This window comes from Bos taurus, chromosome 5 (assembly GCF_002263795.3).
Source record: "Bos taurus isolate L1 Dominette 01449 registration number 42190680 breed Hereford chromosome 5, ARS-UCD2.0, whole genome shotgun sequence".
Taxonomy (NCBI): Eukaryota; Metazoa; Chordata; class Mammalia; order Artiodactyla; family Bovidae; genus Bos; species Bos taurus.
Genome location: NC_037332.1, coordinates 24,573,992 through 24,598,032, shown reverse-complemented (window position 1 = coordinate 24,598,032; position 24,041 = coordinate 24,573,992). Strand labels below are relative to the sequence as shown.

At 44.8% G+C, this 24,041-nt stretch overlaps 1 protein-coding gene across 2 annotated transcripts in view; it reads left to right on the top strand.

Moving 5' to 3' along the window:
• Positions 1-2,549: 2,549 nt before the first annotated feature.
• TMCC3 (transmembrane and coiled-coil domain family 3) overlaps positions 2,550-24,041 on the top strand; it is a 288,555-nt gene continuing 267,063 nt past the window's right edge. For both annotated transcript variants that reach the window (XM_005206105.5, XM_024991555.2), the window contains exon 1: positions 2,550-2,678. In XM_005206105.5, the coding sequence (XP_005206162.1) occupies positions 2,670-2,678 (9 nt within the window). In that variant the 5' untranslated portion in view covers positions 2,550-2,669. The remainder of the gene's footprint in view (positions 2,679-24,041) is intronic.

The following is a 24,041-nucleotide window of genomic DNA, read 5'->3' as shown; positions in this document are numbered from 1 at the left end:
TGGTGTTGGAGAAGACTCTTGAGAGTCCCTTGGACTGCAGGAGATCCAACCAACCAGTCCATCCTAAAGGAAATCAGTCCTGAATATTCACTGGAAGGACTGATGTTGAAGCTAAAACTCCAATGCTTTGGCCACCTGATACGAAGAGCTGACTCATTGGAGAAGACCCTGATGCTGGGAAAGATTGAAGGCGGGAGGAGAAGGGGATGACAGAGGATGAGATGGTTGGATGGCATCACCAACTGAATGGACATGAATTTGAGTAAACTCCCAGGAGTTGGTGATGGACAGGGAGGCCTGGTGTGCTGCAATCCATGGGGGTCGCAAAGAGTAGGACACGACTGAGCGACTGAACTGAATTGAACTGAATACTCTAAACTGCTCTTAGTAGTTCAGCTGGTAAAGAATCTGCCTGAATGCAGGAGACCCCGGTTTGATTCCTGTGTTGGGACAATCCACTGGAGAAGGGATAGGCTACCCACTCCAGTTTTCTTGGGTTTCCCTGGTGGCTCACTGGTAGAGAATTTGCCTGCAATGTGAGAGACCTGGGTTCTATCCTTGGTTTGGGAAGATCCCCTGGAGAAGGGAATGGCTACCCACTCCAATTCTCTGGCCTAGAGAATCCCATGGACTGTATAAAATATGGGTTTGCAAAGAGTCGGATATGACTGAGGGACTTTCACTTGTACATAATACTTTAAACTAAAACTCTTTATTTCTTGACAGATCTTTAATGCATTTATTTAGTGCAAGTTTTCATCTTATAGATGAGGAAGCCAAGGTTCAGAGATGGCAAGCAACTTACATGATTTATGACAGGAGCTCATGTTAACTTTGAGTAACATTTTTCACTGCTGCATCTTTTACATGAAGCAGAGCACAGGAGGGTAGTAAAGCATTGGGATTAAGTGGATGGGCCCTGGAGTCAGACTGCCTGAGTTCAAATTCTGACTGTGCCACTAACAAGCTGTATGAACCTGGGCAAATGACTGACCCTCTCTGTAGCGCTCTCTGAAAAACCATAAAATTGTAGTACTCACTTCATAGGGTTGTATAGATTGAAAGTGGTAACAGAGGTAAAGCCTATGGTGCATGAGTACACTGGCTACAACTGTTATTTCCCCAAAGGCAAAACATCAAAGGCCAGTCTGAAGGATTCAGATCAAGGGAGCAAAAACCTCATGTATTTATGCATGCAGATCATAAATACGTAAAAAGTGGGTTAGCAGAGTTCATGAATTTCCTTTCTTTACTTTTTCTCCCAATACATCATCAGTCTTTCCTCTTATCTGTGCTGGTAGGTACCCAAGAGATATCTAGACAAAATATTTTCATTCATTTGACCATAAAAGTACTTAGTCTGTTTAATAATTGGTGCCGTTGACACTATCAACCTTAGAAAATTATAACAGTGTATCTTTGACAGCGGTAAGCGGTGAGCTGCCAGAATAACTGGCAGTCAGGCAATGTAAAAGATGCAACATTCTCACAAGTGTTTACCCAGCACAAGCCTTTGTGTTTCTACTGCTGTTGCCTGCTTACCTGTCACAGCTGGGTTTGAAAACACAAGCGTCCTTGTAAGTTTTTCAAAGGCTCTTTTGGTAAACAGGGATTTTTTTTTTTTTTTTTCTTCTCTTCTACATTGAATTTAGGCTGCCTTGAATTCTTTGCTATTTGATTTACTTTGTTCAGCAATAGAAGCTGAAAAGACAAAGGCCAGGTTTCTTCCCGAAGACCTGCACACATCGTTCCATTCTAATTTGTTCTTCAAGATTTGGCTCCTGAATACTCTGGCTCCAGGTGTGCAGTGTTTTCTTGATCCGGAGGACTAGATCCCGTGCCCCTCATCCTTTTCCCAGCATCAGCAGTTGGGGATGGGCTTTCTCTGTTGTTTGGATCAGTTGGGGTGGGGGTGGGGAGACTGTGAAGAGGAAGCTTAGCAAGCAGGGGTTTGCCAGGAAGACCTGTGGGTTCTTCAGTAATGAGGATGCCCTGGCCCTACCGAGTTCGTTCATCTGGAAAACTAGATCATCTCTGTTCCGTGAGGCTGTCTTTCCTCCTGCCTCAGGCTGATCTGCGGTTTCCCACACTTAACTCTCCCCCACCCCCGCTCCCCCGACAAAGGTTTCTTGATTCCAAAAGACCTAATCGCTGACTCTATTATAGAGGGGATGGGACACTAGCAGGCATCCTCCCATCCAACGAGCAGTACAGAAGTACTTTCAAAGTGGGTAGAACTCTCACTTCAGTTCTCCACCAATCCCTCTTGCTCCTTAAACTGGGTGCCCGCAGGGTCCCCACGTTCAACTCCAGCCGTCTCCCAGTGCTGAGGTGGCCGCGAGGACCGGCTCCTCTTCGGGTGAGGCGCGACCTCGAGAAGGAGAAGGGCGCCGCGCCGCGAGGAAGGTGGGGCCGCCGCGACCGGGGAGGAAGGCCCCTGGAGCGGGAGGTCCCCGAGCTAGGCACGCGGGAGGGGGCGGACCCGAGGACCCAGCCGCCGGGAAGCCACCGCCCCGCCCCGCCCCGGCCCGCCGGTCCGCCGGCTCGCCAGCCGCGGCGCACGCGTGTGCGGGTGGGGGCAGCGCGGCCCTCCCGGCTAGCTGAGCGGCGCTCCCGCCCCGTCGCCTCGTGCCCGCGCCGCAGAGCCCGGCCAGCACCGTCCCGGCACCATGCGGAGGGTGAGTGTGCCCCGCCTCGGAAGCGCGAGGGGCCGGGGAGCGTGAGAGCGCGTCCCTCCCGCCCCGCTCCGGGCGACTGGGGAGCCGGGCGGGAAGGGCAGAGGGCTGGGACGGTGGGTCTCGCGGGGCCGCGGCCGTAGCCTGGGCGTGCGGAGGGGGGCGGCGCCCTTCGGACGGCTTGGGGGTACACTGGGGACCGTGGGATCCCTCCTCGCCTGAGGGCATCGGGTTCATCGGTTGCCTGCGGCCGCGCGGACACGTCGAGAGCTCTGTGTCCGCGCCTCCCCGAGCCCGAGGTGGGCTCTTCCCCGCACCCTGCGCCCCCCGTTTTGAGGAGAGCCCCTTTCCCCGCGTTCCCCAAGCCGGCTCGCCTCGCCGCTGCGTTCTGAGCTCGGCGCCTCGCTCGCTCCTCCGGAGCCTCGAAACTTTGCCGGCAGGCACGGTTCGGGCTCCTCTGGCGCACACGCAGGGAGCGGCGGGCCCCAGCCCGAGTCCTGCAAGTGACGGCGCCGCGGCGGGTGCGTGCGTTTGGAGGAGGTAGTGGTCCCCAGTCTTCTCCAGAAATGCGCTGGCTTATGGCGTTTGGAAGGCGCGGAGTGTAAACTCTAGTCGCTCCGGCTAGCCAGGCGCTGCCCACCGACGGGAACCCGCGCGGAGTCCCGGAGGCCGGCTCCCAGCACCTCCGTCGGGGCTGGGGGCGCCCTCGACAGCGGCTCCTTCCCCAAACCGCGAGTGTGAGGGTCTTGCTCACACCGTTCCCCCTTCACCAGAGCTCCTGGAGGAGGTGGGGGGGGGGGGGGAGGTGTGTGGCTGGGAACTCCAATCCACAGGCTGAAGTGCAGGGTTTATTCCACCCCAAGGAACAGTCTGAAGGTTGGTGGTGCTTGTTGTCCGCCCTGCAAAGCACGCTCACATGTCCTGCGCAGTTTAATCTTGCCTGTCTGCGGGAGCTGATTAACCTGGAAGTGTTGGTGATTGCCATGGAAGTGTCGGTGATTGACATGGAAGTGTTGGTGATTTTCTGAGTTATCAGTCCCCACATGCCGTTTGGATCTTAATCTTGGGGACCAGGTTGCTTTAATCAAATGCAGGATCTCGGCACTTACAGAGTAGAAGAGAGAGCAGAGGAAATTCAAGGAGATCCAGGTAGATACTGTGACATTTCCCCAGACCTCCTAAACACCAACGTTCATGACAGTTTATGTGCCAGAGCAGAGAGTGTTTTCTGAGGAGACAAGGTTGAGAGAGGAAATGGGAAAAACAGTAATTCACCAGAGCTTGTGAATTTCTCTGGGTTGGAGTTGGGTTGCTTTGTGACTAACGTATGTGTGTGTGTTCAGCTCAGTCAGTCCCCTCTGACTCTTTTGAGAGTGCGTCTTGGCTCCTCTGTCCATGGGATTTTCCAGACAAGGATACTGAAGTGGGTTGCCATTTCCTCCTCCAGGGGATCTTTCTCACCCAGGTATCAAACCCGGTTTCTCTTGCCTATGTCTCCTGTGTCGCGAGACAGATTCTTTGCCACTTGAGCCGCCTAGGTAAGCCCTACATATGTGCTTATTAATTTGGTCACCTGTGACCCTTTCAAGACTTCCCTGGTGGCTCAGATGGTAAAGCGTCTGTCTACAATGCAGGAGACCTGGGTTTGATCCCTGGGTCGGGAAGATTGCCTGGAGAAGGAAATGGCAATCCACTCCAGTACTCTTGCCCAGAAAATCCCACTGACAGAGGATTCTTTACCACCTGAGCCGCCTAGGAAGCCCTATGTATGTGCTTATTAATTTGGTCACCTGTGACCCTTTCAAAGATTTCTTCCTCTCAGGGGCTAGGGTGTTTCAAAGGGAACTCTGGCCTGTCCTTTAGCAGGTGGTGCCAGGGTAAGTCTAATGTTTGGTGGGGGTGGGTGATATTTAGAGTGAGTTTATGTAGAGCAAGTGTGAATTGGCCTCAGCTGCCTCTGGAAAATCTATTAGTGAGCTGACATGGAAATTTACCTGGTTTGCCTTTGGAGTGAGTCCAGACCTGCTCAGGTGTGTCTGGGGAGAACAGGATTCCAGTGGGGCTGGCCAGCTAGTTTGACATGCCTGGCATCAGAAGAGCAGCAGAAATGGAAACTGGCGGGGTTACTTGTTTAAACTCCAATTTCAGTAACCTCCTTTTACCTTGAGTGCCACTAGGGTTATTAAGGAAACAACTGAGATGGGATCTGTAGGGATAGGTAAGGTGTGTTAGACGGAGAATCTAGATTTGAGGATGGTGGGCACTGACCAAAGTATTTTGAAATGAGATTTGCATACTACCTTCTTTAGGATGAAAGAGGTGAATGCTTGCTAGAATGGCAGATTTCTGGGCTCAACCTCAGTTATTTTAAATGAGAACTTTTAGGACTGGAGCTCAGCAATTTGCATTTTAAACACCCACCACCACCACCACTATAAAGGAGTGAAAAGTGTTACTGTCTTTTAGTATCACTCAGTCATGTCTGACTCTTTGTGACCCCATGAACTCTTTGTGACTCTTTGTAGCCCTCCAGGCTCTTCCCTCCATGAGAGTCTCCAGGCAAGAATACTGGAGTGGGCAGCCATTCCCTTCTCCAGGGAGTTGAACCCAGGTCTATTGCATTGCAGGGGGACTCTACCACCTGAGCCACGAGGGAACCACCACCATAAGGCATATGTATTAAACATATGTGTGGACACTGTTCTAAGCTCTAAGAGTACAGAGAGCAGATGATAGCTAAAAACCTTGTTTTCTTGGAGGCTACATTCTGGTTGAGAAATTAGATGATACAGAAGTAAACAAATATTCAAATAATTTTACATAGTGATGAGTGCTATGAAGAAAATAAAGCAGGATAGTGGAATTGTCTCCAGCCGAAGCTTGTACTGCCAATAAAGCACAGGCCAATAAAGTAAGAGATGAGTTGTTGAGGCAAGGAATAGCAACTTTATTTGGAAAGCCAGCAGACTGCGAAGATGGTGGAGTAATGTCCCCAAAATCCATCTTACCTAACTAGAATTCCGGCTGCTTTTATACTACTAAAACGGGAGGGAGTGTGGCTGATTGTTGCAAACTCCTTGGTGCCAGAATCAAGCTGGTTCTTGCAGCTGTCCAGGAGGGTCTGGTCACAATGTTCTCATAAATCTTCAACAAGACTAAAGTTATTCTCTCTTCTGCAACTTTTTGTCTCTATATGGAGGGGAAAGTGTTATACTTTTAAAGGTCAGAGCCTTGGGAATGGGCTGTCTTGTGTATTTCAGGCTATAGGCAATATTCTTTTACAAACGGATGGAGAACCTCCATGACTTAAGCTCAGGCAACAGAGCTCAAAGGTTAGAGCTAAAGGAATAGGTCAATATGGAGTTGGGTTTGTTCTGTTACAGAATGGAAAGTGGATCCGGGAGTGAAACCATTTTAATTTGTGTGGGCAGGGAAGATGTTTCCAAGAAGTTGACATTTGAACTGTGAATTACACAGGAAAGGAAGTCAGCTATGTGAAGTTTTGAGGAAAGTGCTATAGCCTGAAGAACATCAAATGCAAAGGCCCTGAGGTAGGAGCAGGCATGGCCTGTGTGAAAAACAGAGAGAAGATACCAGAATTGAAGCAGAGTGGGGTGAGGAGAGTGGAATGGAGAAATTTGGTAAGAAATTTGGATTTAGGCCTAAATGCAGAGGGATGCTCTTTTTTTCCCACTTTATTAAGCTTTTCATTTTGTATTGGATTATAGTTGATTATCAATATTGTGCTAGTTCGAGGTGAACAGTGAGGGGACTCAGCCATACATATACATGTATCCATTCTCCAAACTCCCTTTCCATCCAGGCTGCCACATAACATTGAGCAGAGTTCCCTGTGCTATACCGTAGGTCCTTGTTGGTTAGAGGAATGCTCTTTAGAAGAGAATTTTAACTAAAGGAGTAGAATGATGTGGTCTGCTTTACTTGTTTGAAGATCAGTTTGGCTATGTGTGTAGAATGGATTATGGGATGGGAATGGTAGTGGTAGAGGGAGGCCACCTTTGAGTGCAGGAGTGATGGAGCCGGGGGAGGTATTTTGGAGGTAAAGTCAACTGAAGTTGCTGACGTGGGAGGAAGGAAGGGATAGGAATCCACATGTATGTTTAAGGTTGCTAACTGTGTGAATGTGTGTATGTGAGAGCGAGAGAGAGATATAGAAAAAGGTGGTTGGGCCTTGGTTAAAATGCCCCAGTGATAATGAAAATAGTGAGCATTCAGTGAACATTTACTGTGGTACATGTATTAATAAGAGCCCCCTGAAATAGTAACTCTTGTCACCATTCTACAGATGCAGTCACAAGCTCAGGAACATTGAGTATGTTGCTCTAGGCCACCCAGCTAAGTGTTGGAGCTGGGATTGGACCCGGGCTTGCCTGACCCCAAAACCCTTCTCTTGCCAGTCTACTCTGTTGCCTGCAAACTGTCCGCTCCTGTCTCGGACTTTTTCTGGTCCTGAAGAGATAATTTTGCTGTTAGGAAGATGCATGTGGTGACCATTCAGCCATTGTAGATCAGTAAATGCAGAGGGAGGGAAGACATTCTATTACGTGGAAAGCGGTGACTGTTTTCCCTGGAGTTTTTGACTGAAAGGGAAAGTGCATGAGGGTGTTCAGAATGGCAGCACAGAAGATGCCCAGTAACTGGGTTTCTGCCGGGAGAAGCTGGCATGGTGCATACACCACTCTGCTTTGAACCTCAGGTGACCTCTAGAGAAGCCACCTGCTCGATTCTTCTTTCACCTCTTCATGTAGCTGGTTTAACATTTTGTTCTCTATTTTGCATCCAAAATGAGCTCCTTCCTATGAGAGCCAAGGGTTTCAAGAGTTACTTTAAAAACTTATTTGTACTCAGTGGAGAATAGATACATGTATGTGTATGGCTGGGTCCCTTTGCTGTTCACCTAAAACTATGACAAGGTTGTTAATTGGCTATACCCCAATACAAAATAGAAAGTTTATTTTTTTTAATTTATTTATTTTAATTGGAAGCTAATTACTTTACAATATTGTAGTGGTTTTGTCATACATTGACATGAATCAGCCATGGGTGTACATGTGTTCCCCATCCTGGAGTCCCCTCCCATGTCCCTCCCCATCCCATCCCTCTGGGTCATCCCAGTGCACCAGCCCAGAGCACCCTGTCTCATGCATTGAACCTGGACTGTTGATCTGTTTCACATATGATAAAATACGTGTTTCAATGTTATTCTCTCAGATCATCCCACTCTTGCCTTCTCCCACAGAGTCCAAAAGACTGTTCTATACATCTGTGTCTCTTTTGCTGCCTCGCATATAGGGTTATCATTACCATAAAAAAATAGAAAGTTTAAAGTTTGGAGTAGTTGGGGGTGGTGGAAGAAGGAGGAGTCAGCAGTGAATCACTTATAAATAACTTTGAAGCAGGACCTGGAGCCTAAATTCCAGGAGGATAATGTTCATCCGTGGCCCAGAAGGAAAGACCTGAGACATGGATCAGCGATTGCAGCCCTTCAATTTGAGTCAGCAGACCCCGAGAAAGGGAAATGCCTGCCACCTGGCCTATTTGTCTGCAGCCACTCCAACCACTCCCATTGGTGAGTTCAGTTCAGTTCAGTTCAGTCGCTCAGTTGTGTCTGACTCTTTGTGACTCCATGGACTGCAGCACGCCAAGCCTTCCTGTCCATCACCAACTCCTGGAGTTTACTCAAACTCATGTCCATTGAGTCAGTGATGCCATCCAGCCATCTCATCCTCTGTTGTCCCCTTCTTCTCCTGCCCTCAATCTTTGCCAGCATCACAGTCTTTTCCAGTGAGTCAGCTCTTCATATCAGGTGGCCTAAGTATTGGAGTTTCAGCTTCAGCATCAGTCCTTCCAATGAATATTCAGGGATGATTTCCTTTAGGATGAACTGGTTGGATCTCCTTGCAATCCAAGGGACTCTCAAGAGTCTTCTCCAACACCACAGTTCAAAAGCATCAATTCTTGGGCGCTCAGCTTTCTTTATAGTCCAACTCTCACATCCATACGTGACTACTGGAAAAACCAGAGCTTAGACTAGATGGACCTTTGTTGGCAAAGTAATGTCTCTGCTTTTTAATATGCTGTGTAGGTTAGTCATAACTTTTCTTCCAAGGAATAAGCGTTTTTTAATTTCATGGCTGCAGTTACCATCTAAAGTGATTTTGGAACCCAAGAAAATAAAGTCTGTCACTGTTTCCACTCTTTCCTCATTTATTTACCATAAAGTGACGGGACCAGATGCCATGATCTTCGTTTTCTGAATGTTGAGCTTTAAGCCAATTTTTCACTCTTCTCTTTCACTTTCATCAGAGGCTCTTTAGTTCTTCTTCACTTTCTGCTATAAGGGCGGTGTCATCTGCATATCTGAGGTTATTGATATTTCTCCTGGCAGTCTTGATTCCAGCTTGTGCTTCTTCCAGCCCAGCATTTCTCATGATGTACTCTGCATAGAAGTTAAATAAGCAGGGTGACAATATACAGCCTTGACATACTCCTTTTCCTATTTGGAACCAGTCTGTTGTTCCATGTCCAGTTCTAACTGTTGCTTCCTGACCTGCATACAGGTTTCTCAAGAGGCAGGTCAGGTGGTCTGGTATTCCCATCTCTTTCAGAATTTTCCATAGTTTATTGTGATCCACACAGTCAAAGGCTTTGGCATAGTCAATAAAGCAGAAATAGAGAGGGAGGTGGAAGAGGGGTTCAGGATTGGGAACATGTGTACACCCGTGGCGGATTCATGTTGATGTATGGCAAAACCAATACAATATTGTAAAGTAATTAGCCTCCAATTAAAATAAATAAATTTAAATTAAAGAAAAAAAAGAAATAGATGTTTTTCTGGAACTCTCTTGTTTTTTTGATGATCAGCAGATGTTGGCAATTTGATCTCTGTTTCCTCTGCCTTTTCTAAAACCAGCTTGAACATCTGGAAGTTCACGGTTCACGTACCACTGAAGCCTGACGTGGAGAATTTGAGCATTACTTTACTAGCATGTGAGATGAGTGCAATTGTGCGGTAGTTTGAGCATTCTTTGGCATTGCCTTTCTTTGGGATTGGAATGCAAACTGACCTTTTCCAGTCCTGTGGCCACTGCTGAGTTTTCCAAATTTGCTGGCATATTGAGTGCAGCACTTTCACAGCATCATCTTTCAGGATTTGAAATAGCTCCACTGGAATTCCATCACCTCCACTAGCTTTGTTCATAGTGATGCTTCCTAAGGCCCACTTGACTTCACATTCCAGGATGTCTGGCTCTAGATGAGTGATCACACCATTGTGATTATCTGGGTCGTGAAGATCTTTTTTGTACAGTTCTTCTGTGTATTCTTGTCACCTCTTCTTATCTTCTGCTTCTGTTAGGTCCATACCATTTCTGTTCTTTATTGTGCCCATCTTGGCATAAATGTTCCCTTGGTATCTCTGATTTTCTTGAAGAGATCTCTAGTCTTTCCCATTGTGTTGTTTTCCTCTTTTCTTTGCGTTGATCACTGAGGAAGGCTTTCTTGTCTCTCTTTGCTGTTCTTTGGAACTCTGCATTCAGATGCTTGTATCTTCCCTTTTCTCCTTTGCTTTTTGCTTCTCTTCTTTTCACAGCTATTTGTAAGGTCTCCTCAGACAGCCATTTTGCTTTTTTGTATTTCTTTTCCATGAGGATGGTCTTGATCCCTGTACAATGTCACGAACCTCTGTCCATAGTTCTTCAGGGACTGTATCTATCAGATCTAATCCCTTGAATCTATTTTTCATTTCCACTGTATAATTGTAAGGGGTTTGATTTAGGTCATACCTGAATAGTCTCATGGTTTTCCCTCCTTTCTTCAATTTAAGTCCGAATTTGGCAATAAGGAGTTCATGATCTGAGCCACAGTCAGCTCCAGGTCTTGTTTTTGCTGACTGTATAGAGCTTCTCCATCTTTGGCTGCAAAGAATATAATCAGTCTGATTTCTGTATTGGACCATCTGGTGATCTTGTGTAGAGTCTTCTCTTGTGTTATTGGAAGAGGTATTTGCTATGACCAGTGCGTTCTCTTGGCAAAACTCTATTAGCTTTTGCCCTGCTCTGTTTTGTACTCCAAGGCCAAATTTGCCTGTTACTGCAGGTGTTTCTTGACTTCCTACTTTTGCATTCCAGTTCCCTATAAAGAAAATGACATCTTTTTTGGGTTTTAGTTCTAGAAGGTCTTGTAGGTCTTCATAGAACTGTTCAGCTTCTTCAGCATTACTGGTCGGGGAATAGACTTGGATTACTGTGTTCCTGAATGATTTGCCCTGGAAACGAACAGAGATCATTCTGTCGTTTTTTGAGATTGCATCCAAGGACTGCATTTCAGACTCTTTCGTTGACTATGATGACTACTCCATTTCTTCCAAGGGATTCTTGCCCACAGTATTAGATATAATGGTCATCTGAGTTAAATTCACCCATTTCAGTTCATTTTAGTTTGTTGAGTCCTAAAATGTCAATGTTCACTCTTGCCATCTCCTGTTTGCCACTTCAATTTGCCTTGATTCATGGACCTAACATTCCAGGTTCCTATGCAGTATTGCTCTTTACAGCATCAGACTCTACTTCCATCACCAGTCACATCCACAACTGGGTGTTGTTTTTGCTTTGGCTCTGTCTCTTCATTCTTTCTGGAGTTATTTCTCTACTCTTCTCCAGTAGCATACTGGGCACCTACCGACCTGGGGAGTTCATCTTTCAGTGTCCTATAGTTTTGCCTTTTTATACTCTTCATGGGGTTCTCAAGGCAAGAATACTAAAGTGGTTTGCCATTCCCTTCTCCAGTGTACCACATTTCATCAGATCTCTCCACCACGACCCATCCATCTTGGGTGACCCTACACGACATGTCTCATAGTTTCATTGAGTTAGACAAGGCTGTGGTCCATGTGGTCAGATTGGTTAGTTTTCTGATTGTGCTTTTCAGTCTGTCTGCCCTCTGATGGAAAAAGATAAAAGTGCTCCTAATTCTGCACGTCTGTAACTAAGTTTGTTTTTCTGCCCTCTAACTCTGCAGGAGCTACACTTCACTTGCCTCTATGCTAAATACATACATCCCCTATCTGGTGTTTACCTTTACAACACCCTTCCCCTTGTAGTTACATGTCAGAAACTGCCAGATGCAGTCGCTGGGTTACTGACGCCAGTTTATGACTGCCTTTGAAACAGTGCAAGAGGAAGAAAGCAAGATCCTGCCACCTTTGCTTCCTTGTCACAGACTCCTGACTGGGAGCACTTGCCTTAGGGGTGTAGTTCTTGAGGCAGGAGCATGCTGTGTTCCCCTCACTGCCAGCTGAGAATAAAAACACCATTCTATTTCTTCCAAAAAAAAAAAGTTTAAAGTTTGAAAAAAGGAGTTAGAAATCAACTGTGGAAAAATAAGGACAATGGTAGTTACTACTTATTGATGGCTTATCTGTGCCAGCCATGGGTCATCTCCCTTCATGTTTGTAACAGCTTTAAAGTGACACTTAATAAGTGATGCATTTACATAAAATTTAAAAGATACGAAGGTTACAGTGAACATTGTTCCTCCTACTCTGTTGCTCAGCTAGCTGCTTCCCTTCCCCTAGAAATGATTGAGGTTAAACCCATTTCTTGTGTACTTTCAGAAATAGTCTGTGCAGAGACACAGCAGATGTATACTCACGTCCCCCACCCTGCTTTTTTACACACAAATGTAAATGTTAGCATATAATGCTAACATATAAATGCATTTTGCTTTTTTCTGTGTACACAAGATCGGTGTTTGTAGAGCTACCTGTTCTTTTTATGGCCTCACGTGGTATCTTTACATGGATCTGCTGGAATTGGTTTTTCTAGCCTTGCTACTATCAGCAGTGCTGAATACTCTTATATATACATGATTTCATATGAGTATATCTGTGTGATAAATGTCTGGATCAACTGATACAAATGTCTTTACCTTTGTTAGGTAAAGCAGCATAGTGTTGGGGAGGTATCTATATAAATATATAGACACATAAATATAGCCCATATTTAGAAACCAGATTGCCTGGGGTGGACTTGACTGCCATTTAACAGTATGTGCATGTCACTTAACCTCTCTTTAACTCCCTTGCCTGACTTGTAAAATAGGAATAAGAGTAATACCTATTTAACACAATAGTTATGAAGGTTGTATCAGTTTGTGTTGATTTGTTAAATCATCCCAAAGCTTAGTGACTTAAGACAATAACTGTTTTACTCAGCTTGTGAGTCGGTAGGTTGGCTGGGTGGCTCTTCTTGGCTTGGCCAACCCGACTGAGCTCCACTGAGTCCTCTCCAGCTTTGTGGTCCTGGTGGGTCAGCTGGTAGCTGGAGGATCTAGGGTGGCCTCACTCATGTCTGGCAGTCAACAAGCGAGTTGGTCTTCGGGGACCTCATTTAGGGTGGCAGATGTTCATGTGGAGGTCTCAGGGTTCAAAAAAGCAGCAAGAGATGGCAAACCCCAAAGCACAAGCATTTTTCAGATCTCTGCTTATGTCGTATTTGCTGTTGTCCCATTGACCAAATCAGGTATCCGGCCAGCCTTAGAGTCCATGTGGGAGGGGACTCTCCAAGGACAGGGATACAGTAAGTTTGCCAAATGTTTCCCATTTTGGCAAACAATCTGCCACAAAAATTGAATAAGTTAATAATTGTAAAGTGACTGACTAGTACAGTGCCTGGCATATTGTAAGTGCTGTGTAAGTTTATTAAATTGAAAAAAGAAAGAGGTATCACCAAATTGAAGCATTGATGCTTTCAAATTGTGGTGCAAGAGAAGACTCTTGAAAGTCCCTTGGACAGCAAGGAGATCCAACCCAGTCAGTCCTAGAGGAAATCAACCCTGAATGTTCATTGGAAGGGCTGATGCTGAAGCTCAAACTCCAGAACTTTGGCCACCTGATTCGAAGAACTAACTCACTGGAAGAGACCCTGATGCTGGGAAAGACTGAGGGCAGGAGGAGAAGGGGTGACAGAAGACAAGATTGGTGACACAGGTTGGATGGCATCACCAACTCAATGGACATGGGTTTGAGCAAACTCTGGGGGATAGTGAAGGACAGGGAGCCTGGCGTGCTGTGGCCACAAAGAGTCGGACACAACTTGGTGACCGAACACCACCACCAGTTACCAGTCTGCCCTCGCTCTTCACCTGCCTTTGCCATGTGTTAGTGCTGTCTTCCTGTTTTTTCCTGACACTGTAGCAGTGTGGTTTATCCGTGAAGAGGGGGGTGTTCTTGTTCCCATTTCACATATAGAAAAAGTGATGCTCAGAGATGTCAAGTCGTTTTTTTCAGATGCTCTGGGCCAGACAACAGTGTGAATCCTTTGTGTGTCTAACTCTAAAGCCCTGCAGCTTGTCCTGATGCTCTGGGTAGGGGTACCATTTCTGTGTCCCTGATACTCAGTGCACGGCACTCCTGCCCACCCTCTCATTTCATGACTGTGAGGTCCACTTCACATTTGGGTCTTACCAAGTCGAGAGGGATCTGTGATCCTGTTGCAGTCTTTCACAGTGACTTTAATTTCATCCTGGCTCACCAGATTCACAGTAGAGTGTCAGCCACAGAGATAGTAGGCTCTGTGCGAAGGGATGATAAAGGGAAACCTGTCACTTTATCACTTAAATTCAGAAAGTAGTTGAGTCTGACCTTATTTTGTTTATTCTTTCTTCTTTTCCACTCCTTACATCTTTTTTTCCTTCACTTTCTCCTGTTCGAGGCAGGAATCCCATTCCCGAAGGGGCAGATGTGAAGGTAGGAGACACGATTTCATAGTGGTTCAGGACTTGATCTCTGGAAACAGATTGCCTGAATTCACATCCAGCTCAGCTATTTATTAGCCATGTGACTTGGATTGGCTCACTTGCATTAATGGATTTTTCTGAAGGCTGAGTAATAATCCGTCCAAAGTGCTCTGTTACTATTATGTAGCACATGACTTTTGCTTCCGTGTTGTCCATTCTGTTTCACATCCCTGCTCCTCCAAAGCTATTCTTCTGCCCTAGATATGTCTGACGCTTATGGAGCCTTTACTCTAGGTGCCTTATGTGTAATTAGCCCATTTAATCCTCACAGCAAACCTCTTAAATAAGTGCCATTTTATCCCCGTGCTCAAGTGAGGAAGCTAGAGATGCTGACCAGCTAAGTAATTTGCCCAGGATACCACAGCCAATAAATGATGTAGCAGGGATTTTAAACCAGGCATCCTGGCACCAGAGTCTGTGTTCTTAATGTTTATGCTAATAAAAAAAAAGAATGGGATGGAAGGTTGGGGATTTAAAATTGAGAGCTTCTGCTCTAGGTAACGGAGAAGGCAATGGCACCCCACTCCAGTACTCTTGCCTGGAAAATCCCATGGATGGAGGAGCCTGGTAGGCTGCAGTCTATGGGGTCACTGAGGGTCGGACATGACTGAGCAACTTCACTTTCACTTTTCACTTTCCACTGTCCTGCATTGGAGAAGGAAATGGCAACCCACTCCAGTGTTCTTGCCTGGAGAACCCCAGGGACGGGGGAGCTTGGTGGGCTGCAGTCTATGGGGTCACACAGAGTTGGACACGACTGAAGTGACTTAGCAGTAGCAGCAACAGCAGTTCTAGGTAAACTGCTGGTGAACTCGCAGGCAGCCTCTATCCTTGGCAGCTGTTAAGCATAGCCACATGAGCCTTAGACCAAAAATCTTTGGGCAAAAAAACATAAATGAATAAACTTTCAGTCCTTTTGCCAAAAACCTTTCCACTTTAATCATGGTAATCCTAACAAGATTTCAGGCATTATGTCTCTCTTGTAACCGAGGTGTTGACCTTTGAAAATACATGGAGCTTTTTTTTTTTTTTTTTTAAAGGTTTGAGAATCAAGCTAGCTGGTTCTGAGTCTTGCCAGTTCTTGCTCCTTTTGATGGAGTGCTTCTCTGGTGGCAAACAATGCTTACCAAAGCAGCAGAGGGGATAAAACATAAACACTGCAGGTAATTCATGGCTTTCTGAATTTAGAGCCCTGCATATCTTCAGGTTAAAGGAAACAACTGAGGTGGTTTCGCAAGCGTTGTTTGTACGTGGACTAAATGTAACGTGGTAACGCTCATGGAACAGATATTTCAAATGAACCTCCTAATGTGTGCTAGACATCATGGTGAGTGAACGAGCTCTGAGCGGCACTGATCTTGTCAGAGGGCTTGGAGTCTGTCTGAGGAGGTGGTGAAGCAGTTCTGCGAGTGGTGGCATGCTGTTGCAAAGGTGGTGGAGGTGGTTGTTCAGTCGCTCAGTCGTGTCCGACTCTTTGCGACCCCATGGACTGCAGCACGCCAGACTTCCCTGTCCTTCACCAACTCCCGGAGTTTACTCAAACTCGTGTCCATTGAATCGGTGATGCTATCCATCCATCTTGTCCTCTGTCATCCCCTTCTTCTCCTGCCTTCAGTCTTTCCCAGCATCAGAATCTTTTCTAATGAGTTGGCTCTTCGCATCAGGTGGCCAAAATTTTGGAGCTTCAGTTTCAGCATCAGTCCTTCCAATGAATATTCAGGATTGATTTCCTTTAGGGTTGACCGGTTAGATCTCCTTGCAGTCCAAGGGACTCTCAAGAGCCTTCTCCAACACCACATTTTAAAAGCATCAATTCTTTGGTGCTTAGCCTTCTTTATGGTCCACCTCACACATCCGTACATGACTACTGGAAAAACCATACCTTTGACTATACAAACCTTTGTCGGCAAGCTAGAAGGTCCTTTCTTACTCAGGGCAGGGGTGGAGGGAAGGTTCATAAAAGCTTTCAGACAAAGTGACTGTTGACAGAGACTTGAAGCCTGAGCAGGGCAACCAGGAAAGAGGAGGAGGATTTCATTCCATGTGGGATAAACAGTGTGTGCAAAATGGGGAGAGGAGTAGCACGCCAAAAGAAGCGAGAGGCATGTAGAGTAGCTGCTGCCTAGAGCGCAAGGGAGCACACAATAGTTGAGGAGGGAAAGAGAAGGGGAAAGGCCCCGTTGGCTGTGGAGGTCATGTTGAGAAGTGTCCAAAGAACAACCAAAAGCCATTGAGAGCTTCTAAGCAGACTTCTGAAAATCAGACATTTGCTTCAGAAGTTTCCGTTGCCCATAATGTGGAGTATGGACTGGAGGTGGAAAATTGGGGTAGGAAACCTGGTTAGGAGGCTATCAGTCATTGATCCTGATGACCATGACCAGGGGGTAAAGGGAAAGGGCTTGTTCTATTTGAGTCGTGTTTTGGCAGTAGAGTCAGTAGAACTTAATGACTGATAGGATGCAGTGGGGGCTTCCCTGGTGGCTCAGCGGTAAAGAATCTGCCTGCAATGCAGGAGATCCAGATTAAACCCTTGGGTCGGGAAGATCTGGAGGAGGACATGGCTAACGCACTCCAGTATTCTTGCCTGGAGAATCCCAGGGACAGAGGAGCCTGGCAGCCTGCAGCGTAGGGTTGCACAGCCAGATACGACTGAGGAGCTAAGTAACAGCAGCAGGATGCAGAGGATCAGGGAGGACAGGGGTTAACGTGACAGACTCCATGACCTTTTATGCTTTATTCTATATGCATAGATCCTTAAGTAAGACACACTGTTATTCTGCCTGTCTTTAAATTTTGTATGTATCCCAACATATACACCATATGTGTGCATATGAATGTATTATGTATTCTTATAATTTGCTTTTTTGCATGATGTGGCATTTATCCATTTGATACCAATAGCTGATAATGGATTTTTATAGTATGTTCAAAAAATGAAATAACTGTGTAATTAAGTTATCCTTTGTCTTTTTGCCATACATTTAGGTTGTTTTAAAGCAGTGCTGCTGTATTATTCTGTGTATCTACTTGTTTGCCAGGGTATTTAGAGGTGGGTAGTGGGACTGCAAGGTAATCGTACTGTCCATTCTGCTGGATATTGCCATACTCTTCTAAAGAGATTGATCGGCAGTTTATGAATGGCCTGTATTTTTACCAAATGCTTGGTACTGTCAAGAGTGTAACTTTTTTTTTTTTTTTGCAAATCAGACATGGGTAGAATATTATCTCACTGGTTTTAATTTGTATTTCTCTGATTACAAGTATAGTTGAACATAGGTTTATGTATTCATTTGCCATTCAACTTTCCTCTTTTGTGAAATATCAGTTCATATATTTTGCTTATTTGTCTTTTATATTGTCTTTTTCTTACTGAGTTGCAATTTTTCCAGTTTATCTTTTTTAATAAAATATTTTAAATTTTAATGTATTTGAGGTTGCCAGTTCATTCCTTTGTGGTTTGTGCTTTTTGTTTCATAAGGAGTCCTTCCCTGTCTGCAAACTAAAGATATTTACATATGTTTTTCCTAAAAAGAATTTAAGCTTTGTCTTTAGTATTTATATACCCATTTGAATGCAGGGTTCTAAAGAATAGCAAGAGGAGATAAGAAAGCCTTCCTCAGTGATCAATGCAAAGAAATACAGGAAAAGAACAGAATGGGGAAGACTAGAGATCTCTTCAAGAAAATTAGAGATACCAAGGGAACATGTCATGCAAAGATGGGCACAATAATGGACAGAAATGGTAGGGACCTAACAGAAGCAGAGGGTATTAAGAAAAGGTGGCAAGAATACACAGAAGAACTGTACAAAAAAGATCTTCATGACCCAGATAATCATGATGGTATGATCACTCACCTAGAGCCAGACATCCTGGAATGGAAAGTCAAGTGGGCCTTAAAAAGCATCACTATGAACAAAGCTAGTGGAGGTGATGGCATTCCAGTTGAGCTATTTCAAATCCTGAAAGATGATGCTGTGAAAGTGCTGCACTCAATATGCCAGCAAATTTGGAAAACTCAGCAGTGGCCACAGGACTGGAAAAGGTCAGTTTGTATTCCAATCCCAAAGAAAGGCAATGCCAAAGAATGCTCAAACTACCGCACAATTGCACTCATCTCACACACTAGTAAAGTAATGCTCAAAATTCTCCAAGCCAGGCTTCAGCAGTATGTGAACTGTGAACTTCCAGATGTTCAAGCTGGTCTTAGGAAAGTCAGAGGAACCAGAGATCAAATTGCCAACATTTGCTGGATCATGGAAAAAGCAAGAGACTTCCAGAAAAACATCTACTTCTGCTTTATTGACTATGCCAAAGCCTTTGACTGTGTGGATCACAACAAACACTGAAAATTCTGAAAGAGATGGGAATACCAGACCACGTGACCTGCCTATATAGAAACCTATATGCAGGTCAGGAAGCAACAGTTAGAACTGGACATGGAACAACAGACTGGTTCCAAATAGGAAAAGGAGTACATCAAGGCTATGCATTGTCACCCTGCTTATTTAACTTCTATACAGAGTACCTCATGAGAAATGCTGGGCTGGAAGAAGCACAAGCTGGAATCAAGATTGCCAGGAGAAATATCAATAACCTCAGGTATGCAGATGACACCACCCTTATGACAGATAGTGAAGAAGAACTAAAGAGCCTCTTGATGAAAGTGAAAGAAGAGAGTGAAAAAGTTGGCTTAAAGCTCAACATTCAGAAAACTAAGATCATGACATCTGGTCCCATCACTTCATGGGAAATAGATGGGAAAACAGTGGAAACAGTGTCAGACTTTATTTTTCTGGGCTCCAAAATCACTGCAGATGGTGACTGCAGCCATGAAATTAAAAGACGCTTACTTCTTGGAAGGAAAGTTATGACCAACCTAGACAGCATATTAAAAAGCAGAGACATTACTTTGCCAACAAAGATCCGTCTAGTCAAGGCTATGGTTTTCCAGTGATCATGTATGGATGTGAGAGTTGGACTATAAAGAAAACTGAGCACCAAAGAACTGATGCTTGTGAACTGTGGTGTTGGAGAAGACTCTTGAGAGTCCCTTGGACTGCAAGGAGATCCAACCAGTCCCTCCTAAAGGAGATCAGTCCTGGGTGTTCATTGGAAGGACTGATGTTGAAGCTGAAACTCCAATACTTTGGCCACCTGATGCGTAGAGCTGACTCATTGGAAAAGACCCTGATGCTGGGAGGGATTGAGGGCAGGAGGAGAAGGGGACGACAGAAGATGAGATGGTTGGAAGGCATCACTGACTTGATGGACATGGGTTTGGGTGGACTCAGGGAGTTGGTGATGGACAGGGAGGCCTGGCGTGCTGCGGTTCATGGGGTCGCAAAGAGTCAGACACGACTGAGTGACTGAACTGAACTTAGTATTTAGACCATTAACCCACTTGATATTAAGTTCAACATATTAAGTGAGTTAGGAATTTAGTATTTCCCCCCATGTTGATAACCAACCACTTCAGCAACACTTACTGAATTCCCATCCTTTCCTCACGAATGTGAAGTGCCACCTTTTGCATTTATCAGGTTTCCATATATGGATGAATCTGTGGTCTCTTTTTTCAGATCTTGCTAATGCCTGATGTCAGATAGTAGTGTCACCTTACCTCATTGTTCTTGAGTATGTTTAAATGCTTTGTTCATTGATGTGTCTAGTGCCTAGATCAATGGCAGACCCATAGGAGGGGCTCAGTAAATACTATTGAATGGCTGAAGCAGTCTCCTATGGTGCCAGCTAAGTCAATAGTCCAGCAGTTCCTGACACTCTGGACAGTAGCTTACCTTTGGGAAGAGGAGGAGGAGACAGTCAGGAACACCATCCCTCGCTTCTTCCCTCCCTTACTCTCTGCTGCCTTTTGTCTCTTTTTATTCAGATCAAACTTGAGGAGAATGAATTCTCAGCCAGCCCAACAAGTACTACTCAATAATGGCTTCAGCTTGCAAGTACAAGGTTAATTGAGAGTGGGATTGATGCTAATTGTGACCTTGGAGGATTTTGATCACAAATTGTAGATAGCTCTGTGAGGTTCTTTGAAATCTGGCCAGTATCTGGGCCCTTAAGTTTTGGAAATAAGACAAGGGTCCCCTAAAATTAGGCCTTCTATGCATTTGGACATCTCTATTTTGCAGGTTAGAGTAGTTTCAAAAAAGACTTCTTTCTGTAGTGTAGTTCTTAGCAACTGTTGTTAATAAAGAAAAACACCGTCTACTAACACTCCTGACATGAAAACATTGTACTAAGTGCTTTGCATATACGTGTACAGTTAATTGATTCTTCAAAGCCATCTTTTTTTGTTTACTTTTTGCAGCAATGGTAATTCTTCATTTTTTCATTCATCTGATTTTCTTAAACCTTATTAGACTAAATTAGGGACCAGGACTGCTACTCCAAAAACTCACAGTTAAGTGGAAAGCAGACTTTTAAAGAAATATTTGCTATGCAATGTGATAATTGCATTTACAAAAGCATATCCGAAATACAGCCTAGAAAAGAGCCTGTTTAACTCTGAGGGGCAGAAGAGAGTCAGGGGAATCTAGGAAGAGGGTTTTAAATAGGACGTGACACCTGGGAACACTTGAGGGCCTCTGTCTGGGCCTCTGGCTTCGCCTGTTTACTCCCGCCTCGCCCTGATCTCTTCTCCTCAGTGAGCCTGTCTCTCTACTTGCTCATTTTCACTGATGGCTTCTTGCCTTCACCACAAGTTTAAAAAACTAACTTTTTAACAAGTTTATTGAGGAATGGTTTACATATTATGCAACTGGCCAATGGTAAGTGTGTAATTCAGTGATATTTAGTAAATTTCCTGAGTCAAAATCATCACTTAAAGTAGTCTTTTGTGTGTGTGTGTGTGTGTGTTTTATTTATTTATTTTTTTATAAAGTAGTCTTAACCTCGGTCGTCAGCTGCAAACTGGAGCTTGGGGAAATGCCGTATCGTCTCTGTGCACATCCACCAGGCAGAGCTGGGATTCGTGCTAGAGTTACAGCTTGTGAAAGCACATTCAGGTTTTCAACAGGGAAATGAGCCCACAGAGGTCTTCAGTATGAGGGCACCTTCTTTGTTAACTTGGCACCTAAGGACTGGATATGTTATGAAACTGGAAACTGTGGTTCACAGAGGGTTTAGGTAAAAACACTGGGAAAGAGGCTTGGATTAGGTGCTGTTTGAATGTGAGTAAAATACCTTAAGAATTCAACCATAACACATAAGCAACCAAACAAGAAGCCTTAAAAAAATAAAAAGTTAACCAGCAATCGATGTGTGTGATACAGCCACAGTTTAAAATACGTACTTGTGCTGTGAATAATAAACCACTCTGTTTACTTCTCTTCTAAACCATTATGCTTATTAACTGGCTTTCCAGGGTATTTACATTGATTTTCTAATGGAGAACATTTTGGTTTTCCTCCCCTCACCTCAAGCAAGCTGTGACATGGAATAGTCAAAAAGGCAGTTCAAAGGTGTGAGGCTCCCCACTCTTTTGAGTCTAAATCACAGGGTTTGAGGTATCCTGACAATTGAGTTAGCTGACTGGTGCAATACTATAAAACACTTTATACATGATTTGTGTTGCCTTCAGAGATGGCAGAAACAAGACTATTTATAATAAGCCAGGACTGTCTGGATGCTGACCGGCCACCTTCCTGCCTTGTGAAAGGGAGGGCAGTGGCTCCTGCCATTCTACTTTGAATTGTGCGTTGTGTCCCGCATTTCAGATTTTTGAATATTAAGGCTGGGAAAGTGGCAATAGTGCCTGAGATATTTGTTGACAGAGAAAAAAGCTCTTTCAGTTCAGTTCAGTTGCTCAGTCGTGTCCGACTCTTTGTTACCCCTCAATAAAAGGAAGGCTCAGACCCAGCCCATGCAGAGAGCCCTGCGGGATTAGTCTGCTTGGCTGCCTCTTCATGCATCCGTCATTGTAATGATGGAGTTGAATGTGCAGAAGCCCTCACCTGCCCCTACTTCTGGATTCAGAAACCATGGGAATAGTTTCAGTTCAATATCAGGACACCCAAGCAGAGGTTACTCGATGGTGGTATGTATGCTTTTAAGGTCAATATCAAAGAAAATAAATAAGATAAATTCTAAGTTCAGTATTTTATTTATTTATGATCAGAGTCATTTTTCAGGAAGTAATCTAACACCTGCCCTAAAGCGGAGATTGGTAGGCTTTCTCTTTGAAGGGCCAGATAGTAAGAGCTTCCTGGGTCATATGGCTTCTTGTCACGGCTACTTAACTATGCAATGTGAAAACAGCCATCAATTCAGTTCAGTTCAGTCGCTCAGTCATGTCCGACTCTTTGCAACCCCATGATTCACAGCACACCAGGCCTCCCTGTCCATCACCATCTCCCAGAGTTCAGTCAAACTCACGTCCATTGAGTCAGTGATGCCATCCAGCCATCTCATCCTCTGTCGTCCCCTTCTCCTCCTGCCCCCAATCCCTCCCAGCATCAGAGTCTTTTCCAATGAGTCAACTCTTTGCATCAGGTGGCCAAAGTACTGGAGTTTCAGCTTCAGCATCATTCCTTCCAAAGAACACCCAGGGCTGATCTCCTTTAGAATGGACTGGTTGGATCTCCTTGCAGTCCAAGAGACTCTCAAGAGTCTTCTCCAACACCACAGTTCAAAAGCATCAATTCTTTGGTGCTCAGCTTTCTTCACAGTCCAACTCTCACATCCACACATGACCACTGGAAAAACCATAGCCTTGACTAGACAGACCTTTGTTGGCAAAGTAATGTCTCTGCTTTTGATATGCTATCTAGGTTGGTCATAACTTTTCTTCCAAGGAGTAAGCGTCTTTTAATTTCATGGCTGCAGTCACCATCTGCAGTGATTTGGGGGCCCAGAAAAATAAAGTCTGACACTGTTTCTACTGTTTCCCCATCTATTTCCCATGAAGTGATGGGACTGGATGCCATGATCTTCGTTTTCTGAATGTTGAGCTTTAAGCCAACTTTTTCACTCTCCTCTTTGACTTTCATCAAGAGGCTTTTTAGTTCCTCTTCACTTTCTGTCATAAGGGTGGTGTCATCTGCATATCTGAGGTTATTGATATTTCTCCTGGCAATCTTGATTCCAGCTTGTGCTTCTTCCAGCCCAGCATTTCTCATGATGTACTCTGTATAGAAGTTAAATAAGCAGGGTAACAATATACAGCCTTGACGTACTCCTTTTCCTATTTGGAACCAGTCTGTTGTTCCATGTCCAGTTCTAACTGTTGCTTCCTGACCTGCATATAGGTTTCTCAAGAGGCAGGTCACGTGGTCTGGTATTCCCATCTCTTTGAGAATTTTCCACAGTTTATTGTGATCCACACAGTCAAAGGCTTTGGCATAGTCAATAAAGCAGAAATAGATGCTTTTCTGGAACTCTCTTGCTTTTTCCATGATCCAGCGGATGTTGGCAATTTATCTCTGGTTCCTCTGCCTTTTCTAAATCCAGCTTGAACATCAGGAAGTTCACAGTTCACGTATTGCTGAAGCCTGGCTTGGAGAATTTTGAGTATTACTTTACTAGTGTGTGAGATG